Source organism: Prorops nasuta, unplaced genomic scaffold (assembly GCF_024137725.1).
Source record: "Prorops nasuta isolate Cenicafe-Biocafe unplaced genomic scaffold, Cenicafe_Pnas_1.2 PNAS00011, whole genome shotgun sequence".
Taxonomy (NCBI): Eukaryota; Metazoa; Arthropoda; class Insecta; order Hymenoptera; family Bethylidae; genus Prorops; species Prorops nasuta.
Genome location: NW_027116808.1, coordinates 6844577 through 6854745, shown reverse-complemented (window position 1 = coordinate 6854745; position 10169 = coordinate 6844577). Strand labels below are relative to the sequence as shown.

At 28.5% G+C, this 10169-nt stretch overlaps 2 protein-coding genes across 4 annotated transcripts; both read left to right on the top strand.

The window, feature by feature from the left end:
* Positions 1-507: 507 nt before the first annotated feature.
* LOC136777312 (uncharacterized) lies at positions 508-2958 on the top strand. The gene is made up of 4 exons (XM_066733479.1): positions 508-757; positions 979-1179; positions 2467-2833; positions 2887-2958. Exons 1-4 carry the CDS (start codon positions 594-596, stop codon positions 2956-2958), a joined length of 804 nt encoding a protein of 267 aa, XP_066589576.1. The 5' UTR covers positions 508-593.
* On the top strand, positions 2681-8331 carry LOC136777550 (uncharacterized). Of its 3 annotated transcripts, none has more exons than XM_066733938.1 (5): positions 2681-2833; positions 3052-3175; positions 3550-3750; positions 4425-5527; positions 8122-8331. In XM_066733938.1, exons 2-4 carry the CDS (start codon positions 3173-3175, stop codon positions 4875-4877), a joined length of 657 nt encoding a protein of 218 aa, XP_066590035.1. In that variant the 5' UTR covers positions 2681-2833; positions 3052-3172; the 3' UTR covers positions 4878-5527; positions 8122-8331. The 3 variants fall into 3 exon arrangements, with proteins under 3 accessions (XP_066590035.1, XP_066590034.1, XP_066590036.1); XM_066733937.1 differs by having other exon boundaries at positions 2921-3175; XM_066733939.1 differs by having other exon boundaries at positions 2681-3175; positions 4425-5152; positions 5273-5527.
* Positions 8332-10169: the final 1838 nt, after the last annotated feature.

Genomic DNA, 10169 nt, shown 5'->3' with positions numbered 1-10169 from the left:
TTATACATTCATAACTGGTATTTTAATGTGTATTGTCCACACGCATACAATATTGTAAAAAGTATCAAATGAATCCTTGAAAAAATTAACATCACTATATTTTTTAATGATATGTAAACGATATTTTATTATTCAAGTTTTCGTTGTATACAACTTCTTATATGAAAAATTAATTTTTTTATTTATGTTCATCTTAAACGAAATTACATATATACGTGTAATGTATTATATATAATTATAATTTGAAACACATGTATAATTGCATTTACTTGCACTTTGTGCAAGTAATCGCTGTACTGCATATAGTGCATCGATTTAAACTTGACAACAGATATCGATATTGATCGTTTATATTGAGCGATATCAATAATTTGAACTTAGCTCGATTCTCAACTTAGCAACTACTGAGGACAAAGATTGAATCAACAGTGTACTAAAGGTGAAAGTGAGACAGTTGATCTTATCTAGACTCGTGCTAAGCTTGTTCGGTGTATTGATATAGTCCATTGAAACTTAATTATCGTTTCAGTGACAAATTAATAGTTTATTTTATATAAAAAAGTGAAGCCACATAAAACTATATTACTGTAAATATGAACATAAATAAGAATATGAATATTCTATATAAGAGATGTCGGGAGCGGTCATTTATTACAAGAGACAATTATGTTATTCGGAAAAAAAGCCATGTTCATTTTGAAGGTTTTGAATACCACATTATTAAAAAATACAAAAATTCTAATGATGAATATATTACGTAAGTTGTATTAACCAATTCTTTATCCTTTATACAGCGCGATGTTTGTTTACATGAAATGTGAGATTAGCACGTTGACTGCTACGTGGGTCACTGGTGGCCGACAGGTCCATATAGAATACGTTGTAAAAAATGTAACGTAGCAGCCAACATGTTACAAAGTATGCATTATTATTTACAGTATATAATGTAAATGAATTATATTGCATTTTCAATTTCAGCTATTTCAGATGCAAGGATCGTATGTGCTCTGGTCGTGGGAAAAAAGTTGGCGACAGTGAAATGATTGTGACCAAAGAGCACAATATGCATGAAGCGGATGACAAATATTTGAAAGTCGCCAAACTTCGCGAAAATGCATTTCAATATGCTCAAAGCAGCTTGATTACGCCACGTGAAGTTTACACAGAAATGTGTCAAAAGTATGTAATACCCTCATTAAGTCTTCTGTAATAAAGATTTATAAACAGCTAGAATATAGACATAAAAATACGTGTATATCTTTAGGAATATATCAGATATTCAATTTTGTTTATAGAATATTTTCAAACCTTTTGTTATTTACTTTCAGAAAGGTATATATGAAAAAATTTAATATCGCTTAATATGGTTAGAGAGATATACGTTTTTATGTCTGCTTTGGGGCTAATTAAGTGACTATCGTTATGTATACTTTATATAAAGTCAATAATGAGTACTTTCCAGGAAGTCCGATTAAAATCGGGTTTTTTTAGTAGAAAATACATCATCAGTTCAAATTTCAATTAACATTGATTTTTATGAATCAATGTAATTTTTTTGCATCTCTCATCTATTATTTAGAGTCCATTGTAAAACACTCTCAAGCATATCACCTTTAAACATACATGCAAAGATTGTAAAGAAGTGCTCATTGATTGACATGATCCTTTCGTACTAGACAAGCGCAATGTTTTATGTGATTTTCGAGCTCGTGTGTATTTCTGGCAAATTCAAACATTATTTGCACTTATCTTTGCTATATATAAACTATTGCCGTTTTGTACTTAGACTTTCTTAATCGATCGCTTCATTTTCTTTTTCAATATCAGAAATCGACGAGTCTATGTTATCGGATAATGAAAAAATATACTAGATACTTCTTCGTCTTCTTCAACGTAATCCGTATCGATCTTATTCCTCATGGTTATTTTCTCCGCCAAAATACTGAATGACTTCTTTATGCCGTAAGATACAATGAATCTCAGAAGCCGAACGCTGTTCCATTTTTTATGTCTGAGCCATACGTAAACGAATAATAAATTTCCGTTAAATTTCTAATTATAAGAATTAAAATCTATTCTTCTAAAATAAGAAAAAAATTCTATATACCTGGCGAATTGATCAATCTTTACTGAAAACTTGGATCATTTATGTCCACGTGAAATTTGTATTTATTGCTACAAGGGCTACAATTAAACTAACTCGGTGTGACTTTCACAGTTACAATATCAACTTTGTAGAATTATTTACAAACATACGATTCGTCCCTATCCCCTCTATCAAAATTTGTCCAGCAGAATAGATATCGCTTGAACAAAAATAATCCACGTTTGCACGCAAAGGATTAAGACTATTTTAATTTATAATAGGTATATATCCAACATCCTGAAACATTTAAACTGTAGTATTAAAAGAGGCTTTGATAAATCACTCTGTTATATTATTCAAAGTATCTTTTTTTATTTTAGTTTTCCTGATGATGTACTGTGCTTATCATTTAATGAGATCAAACACAGTCTACGAAAATGGTGCCAACTATCGAGGCCTCCTCTTCCCACAAATATATTTGAAGTGGACATCATATTAAATTTAAATGATATCTGGAAACAATTACTTAATTTTAATAGTAATGGTATCAATTATAAATTAAGCGTAGTGAAGTATGTGGACGAAGCAGATAGAGACAGCATAAGCATTGTATTTGGAGTTAAGAAATTCTCCGAAAATATATTAAAAGATGCGACATGTTTCTACGCAGACGCAACGTTCCAAACGAAGCCAGATATTGATGGCGCATATCAACTTCTCACAATAATGACGAAGCGATATGAAAAAGTACGCTCTAAGATATTTTATTTTTTTAAGAATTAACTGATTTCAAATATAAGCATCCTGCTGTTTTATTTGAATTTACTTATATAGCTACAATTAATCTTGATCAGTATACGAGAAAGGAGTGAAAGAAAAAGAGAAAGAGATAAAAAGGGACAGAAAGAGAGATGCTATGCTACATGCAATGTTAAATCTATTTATAAAAATTGATATTTGTGTAGATGAAATGATGTCTGCCTCATTTGGATGCAAATACGGCGTGTCAATTAAAGCACTGCGAGTCCAAAACTTCGGCAATAAATCGGTGATATTCTACATCATAATCTGGGATTTGACTTCTTCATGGTAAAATCATCGACAGAATAATTGCAGTCAATCCTTATCATTTATAATAGATCTTTTTCCATATAACAATAATTAATCTCTATCCAGTCAGCCCAATTTCCACACTAACATTTTACAATCTCGTCCATCTCATGACCTCTCTCCCTCTTTATCCGGCAAAAATTACCTTGTAGTTTTGTCAAACGTAGCAACACGTTAACCAGCAAGTGGAGTTTTCTTACATTATTTTATTATATTAAAATAGTCTTCTATATATAGTCATCAACGTCAAATTAATCAATTCTTAACTTAAAATCATCATATTTTAATTAACAAATAATTATTTTATAAATAGAAGAACGTCTTTCATTAATTAATATTAATATTCTTTGTAGATTATTCCCTTTGCATGGGCGATAATGTCAAAAAAGACAAAAAATTTATACAGAAAAACTTTTGAATTAATAAAGGAGCATATTGCACCGCAAATGTCTCCCACCAATTTTATGACAGACTATGAAGTAGCCTTATATAGTTCAATAAAGGATGTATTCCCACAATGTGAAAATAATGGATGTTACTTTCATTTAGTTTATGTAAGTATTTAATACTGTAATCATATGTAATTATAGCCTTCTTGTGATAGTTTTATATTTCAATTAGTCTTCACTTTAGCATTAATAGAAAAATAAATTATAGCATATGATATATAATTGTGGGTAGCAAACCTTCAGATATCAGTCTTAACCCTTACGTATATATGTTATTACTGCATATATATAAAGTTGCTTAAACATATCACAATAGAATGGAAAAAAAAATTAAAATAATATTTCTCTCTCTCTCTCTCTAATTCAATAATTTATACCTAGGTCAATTTGCTTGCATTCGACATGTTATTTTATGGTATCTTTAATGGAATATATCAAATCTAATTTAATTTTATGTTGACTTATTAATTGAGGCAAAAGTTACAGTAAAAAAGTAAAACGTTAATCCCTTTTACAACTGCATAAATGTATATATCGTTGAAATGTATAATTATACTAAGAATATGTAAATAATGATGATTTTCATTGAAAATCCTCCAATTGAGAGTTCGACATAGCCTTTATCTTTATATTGAAACGTTAATAACATTTTTTAATATCTCAAATGCTCAGTCAATTTATACTTTGGTGTTTCAAAAATTCCGGACATTAATATATGCATACTTTTTACCATGATCCATTTGGAAAAACGATAATCAAAATTTTGTATTTACTTACAGGCTATTAGGAAAAAGCTAAGGAAATTAGGAATAAGAAGGGAAATTGAAGCATTAGACGTGGAAAATTCAAAAATCTTAAAAATGTTAATAAGAAAGTTTATTAACTTATGCTTTTTACCGGCGCAATTTATTGAAAGGGCCTTTATTGATCTTTGCGAAGAGGCTGAGAAAAATGAGAACATTTTTGACGTCATATCTCCTTTTATTGTATATTTCAGAAGACAATGGATAGTCAAAACTTCTCCGGAAGTATTTTCAATGTTCAGAACGGTAGACAGAACAAATAATGGACAGGAAAGATACCACCGATATTTGAAAGATTTAATAGGGATCAATCCACCTGTTCATAAATTTTTCTGTAAGTATATAATTTTACGTATTAGGATCGTGTGTATACCAGTACGGAGTAATCAGCGAGACTGTATAGTGATGCATATGCATATTAAACGATAGTGCTCAGCCGTATGCATTTGCCGCCGAGACATTACCATTTCTCTTGATTAGGTAATACTATTATAAATACCCATCAAATCTGTAATTTTTTGACAAATTCATATTCATATGTTTACAGTTGCATATCTTCACTTTACTATCATTACAATAATGATCTACGCCATGGATATGAAAATCTGCTTAACTTCGTAGCTACTATAAATATACATTTTGTCTATAAGACCTTTTTGAAGCGTCTTTTGATTATCACTCGAAATATTTTATTACAAATATTGGTATATTTCCTACTTACGAAGATAAACATCATTTTATGTCTATCGTTTAGATTTTTTGTGTTCGGTGGACCATATATACATCAGTATGTTTATACCTATGTATTTATTCTCTTTTTGTAGATACAATTATTCAAATAATTAAAAACTATCAGTTAACATTTAATCAGTTACAAGGAGGCACGTATGTGCAAGAAAGAACTATAGATAATTTAACCAAATGGCTGGCAAAAGCATGGAATAACTTAAGACATTATTTTATTTTGGACGTAAACAGTTTAACTTTAAGAAAAAAAATAACTGAATTTTTGAACCAATCCATTAACTTCACGTCAGATATTTTCAGCGATGTTGGATATGAAAATTCAAATAATTCAAGTATGTATGAGCTTTAATATACTTAAGTTTGATTACTACTACACTGATAACACTGAATCTTTCAGATAGATTTCATTAACATTTCTCAAACAATAAAATATTTCTGTAATATTTTTCTGAAATTTATCTTAAAATTTTGTGTTAATAAGGTGGGTTACTCAATAAATTCGTGTATTATATCCAATTTGTTAGTAGAAGAATCTTTTTTATTTTTCTGTTCCACAATATTATTAAACAATATACTATACAGGGTAACACCGATGAAAGTAAAAAAGTTATTTTCAGACAGCATAAGTATTTTTCAAGAAAGTGTTCAGACATGCCAAATGATACTTTAAAGGGGTCAAAAAATAACCAAATAAAAAATGTTCAATATCGATTCAGGTTCTTATAGAAATGTTGAAGATAAACTTAATAAGTTGCAAAATATTTTGCTGTCTTAAAATACACCTGTTACCTTTTCGGTACATCGCCCTGTATATGTATGCTACTTTTACGTTAACAAAAGAAATAAATGCAAAAGGAAAAAATATTGAGTTTGGAATGTCCTATAAATTTTTATTAACTTACCGTAATCTCTCTCTCTCTCTAAAGTGCTTGAAAATTATATGTATAGTTTATCGTATAACGGGTGTTTTTTTTAAAAAGTATTAAACTCAAATAAATGGAAAACTATAATAATTATAGGATTTCCGAAAGACATCAATCTAAGTTTTGAGGGGGAAATTCAATAACCATTTAAACAAAATTCTAAGTGGAGGAACATACAAATTATGAAGGTCATCTTGATTGTTTGAAATAAAAAGTTAAATATTTTTGTTGTACATTATTCTTATAGCTTATCTCAAGAGCTTCTCAATAAACTAGATTATTTTATGATTTCATCTAGTGTTTCACTACATATGTCAATTTAAAATTACATATACGAATTTCGTAGCAGTTACACATAATACTTCAGCCAAATACACTTGTATATGCAACTTTAAATCTAAATATTTACTGAACCACTAGATGAAATTATAAAATAATATAGTGTTTTGAAAAGCTCTTGAGATAATCTGTAAGAATAAACAACAAAAATAAATAAGTTTCCATTTAAAATAATCAAGGTGACCTTCATAACTTCTATGTACCTCCACTTAGAATTTGGTTTAAATATTTATTGAATTTCCCCTAAAAAACTGAAATTGATGACGTATCTTTCGAAAATCGCATAATTATTATTGTTTTCCATTTTCTTAGCGTACGTACTCAAGAAAAACCCGGTATGTCTATCCGATAGAAATCTGTATACAGAGTGGTCCATTTTAATTCACTTATACACATAATATATATATACACTAGGGTGGTCGTTAAAAAAAAAATTTTTGTCGGATCCTTAAAAAACACTAGTATCTGATGAGAAACTACAGTGGTTGAAACCTGTGGCCTGACAAATGATGGAAACACGTGCCTCAATGCGATCAAGTACAATTTTCGAAGAATTTTACAGTTTTTCGCAGATAACTCATTAAATATTCGATTCTATGAAAAGATGCATATAACCTTTTCTCTGAAGAATTAAATTCTACATAATAAAGGTTCTATACATTTTTCTTCTAGAATGCATACTAATCGAGATATTCCTGAAAAATCGATCCTCTTTTTCGTTTATACACATTATATTGACATGCTCATATGAGTATAGTTCTTCTTATTTCACTGTAGTTACACATTTTATTTCTCTTAAGTTAATGAAATATGTTAATTGTACGGTAAACCAAAAATAATTATTCATATAAACATATCAATATAATGTGTATAAACGAAAAAGAGGATCGATTTTTCAGGAATATCTCGATTAGTATGCATTCTAGAAGAAAAATGTATAGAACCTTTATTATGTAGAATTTAATTCTTCAGAGAAAAGGTTATATGCATCTTTTCATAGAATCGAATATTTAATGAGTTATCTGCGAAAAACTGTAAAATTCTTCGAAAATTGTATTTGATCGCATTGAGGCACGTGTTTCCATCATTTGTCAGGCCACAGGTTTCAACCACTGTAGTTTCTCATCAGATACTAGTGTTTTTTAAGGATCCGACGAAAAAATTTTTAACGACCACCCTAAATACACATATATATATAGAAAGTAATGATAAGTATTTTCAACAAATTGTTCCATAGCACAAATAAATTGTTATCATTGCTTGATCTTTCTTAAATTAGTTGAAGGTCACGTAAATTTCAAAAATTTCAACATTTATATATCATTGCATGTGGTATATTTAGTTTTCTTCAATATAGCTTTTATAAGACAGTATTACAATTTTTCATTTAAACTGTAAATAGAATCGTATTTCACTAAATGCATGGGCACAGTCACTCATTAAGTAACAACGTTGCCCTTTAAGCCATAAGGGTTCTTTTTGAAACAGATGTTTTTCACAACATTATTAATTTTGGAAATATTCACTTAGAACACTGAAAAAAAGACACCCTGTATAATAGATTATATACAGTTATAATAACCTAGATATAAATAGCATGTTAAAAATAATTTGCTTCTGTATAACTGTAAAAATATTGTAATATTCATTTCGTTACTGTTTAGGTAACGAAGATGACAATGCCACAAGAGAAGAAGAATATGAAGAAGAAATGTTGTTAAATTAAAAATTATTTTCTTTTCTTAAAAGTATAAAATATGAGTCATGCATTATATATAATAATTAAATATTACAATTATTTTCATCATTATATTGTTATTATTAGATTATCAATTTTATTTATTTTTATTATACGAATAAGATTAAAGAACTATGTGGAGAAGAAAATAATATATATATTCAGTTTAATATTTTTAATAAAAAATTTCATTTATTCATATATAGAATACCTACAACTCTTATCTATACATATATATATATATATATAATAATTTTTGAAGATAATAAAATTATAAAAAGGGGTGAAAGGATAGTCGTCATCATTATATATATACTAGGGTAGACTAGAGTTAGAGATTTCACATGGATAATAACATCAGTTTAAATGAAAAATAATAAATTGCATTATAAGGAGCGGATTTAATAGGATATAGGCGTTTAAAAACATGATCGCTTCCACTTTATCCATTTAGTCGCACAATTATACATCCAAAATTACAAATAAAGAACTACTACTTTTGCCCTATTATATATTACATTTATCCGTAGTTTACAAATGACAACGAAATTCGGAAATTCGACTTATTATTATTGCTGAGCAATGCACTCCTTAAATTAAGCACTATACCGCTGCTAATTTTGCTATGCTTAGATTGATAGTAATCATCATATAATAGTTAATTAATCATCAGTCTTGTCAATTTGCTGCACTACTTTTCTGAATCAAATTTTGAGAAATACATTTACGTTTCATCTATAAGAAAAATAATATATTTAAAAATCAATTTATTTTAGTTATTTATTAAGTAAATAAATATTATTTACAATACAAATACAAATATATAGTTAAACTTCAGAATTAAGATTTTCTACCATTTATTTATTATATAATAAAAGCCTGTGTGTGTGTATATAATAATTAGACTTCCATTTCAAAGCTGAGATTTATGTAATCCAAATGAGGGTTTTTATCAGTAAAATAGTACCCATTATTTTATTAAGGCATTTATTTTTATTCGTCAAGTCTGAAAGCAAAAGGAATCACTTATTCATGTTCAAGCCTGACTAGTATAATAAATGTATATTAGAACTATCAAATTTTCATGTATATATATTTTGACACATTCACTGTACTTACTTTTCAGATCCTACTTTTATAAAGCTCCATAACATTGATTAGCTTCATAAAAGTCAGTAGAGCTGGATTGTTCAACTATAGGAATTAAAAATATTATCACAAAGAGATTTATTCTTTTTAATTATTAATTTGAAAAAATTTACTTATCTGATAAATCCAGAGCGTCGACAATGTAATATTTATAGCCTCTGATATTATTTGTTTTGACATTTTCCTCTCATATATAACCTACTGTCACACACACCACATCCTATCCTGTCCAACGTTGCCAGTTCCTAAAATTTCAGCAAATCACTGCTACCCATAAGATATAATAGATTTCATTCGCCTGTCAGCAGTTTCTGTTCGCAGTCTTCCTACGTAAACCCTTATATATTGAAATCGAATAGTCTCATTATGCAAGGCCAGATGTAATTCAAGTCAATAACAACAAAGTGCAGAAATCAAAGCATATGTATTCCCTCTGTTTTCACATTATTGTATAAAACAATGTTGACAGCAGATTGCTCACCTATAGGAATTAAAAATATTATCACAAAGAGATTTATTCTTTTTAATTATTAATTTGAAAAAATTTACTTATCTGATAAATCCAGAGCGTCGACAATGTAATATTTATAGCCTCTGATATTATTTGTTTTGATATTTTCCTCTCATATATAACCTACTTGTCACACACACCATATCCTATCCTGTCCAACGTTGCCAGTTCCTCAAATTTCAGCAATTTTGACGTTTTTACCGATAATCTTCAATACCGACTTTTGACCAATATGAAGTTAGCATTTTTTGGCGAAAATATCATTTGGTCATTTTATCATTTGGTAATCTACTTTACCACCGTTTCAATTCCGT

Bases quoted from the DNA above. Each gene is read 5' to 3' on its own strand.
- LOC136777312 (XM_066733479.1), top strand. From the start codon at position 594: ATGAACATAAATAAGAATATGAATATTCTATATAAGAGATGTCGGGAG. The intron at 758-978 runs GTAAGTTGTATT...TTTCAATTTCAG, and splicing joins TCTAATGATGAATATATTAC to CTATTTCAGATGCAAGGATC. The intron at 1,180-2,466 runs GTATGTAATACC...TTTTTATTTTAG, and splicing joins TACACAGAAATGTGTCAAAA to TTTTCCTGATGATGTACTGT.
- LOC136777550 (XM_066733938.1), top strand. The intron at 3,751-4,424 runs GTAAGTATTTAA...ATTTACTTACAG, and splicing joins GTTACTTTCATTTAGTTTAT to GCTATTAGGAAAAAGCTAAG.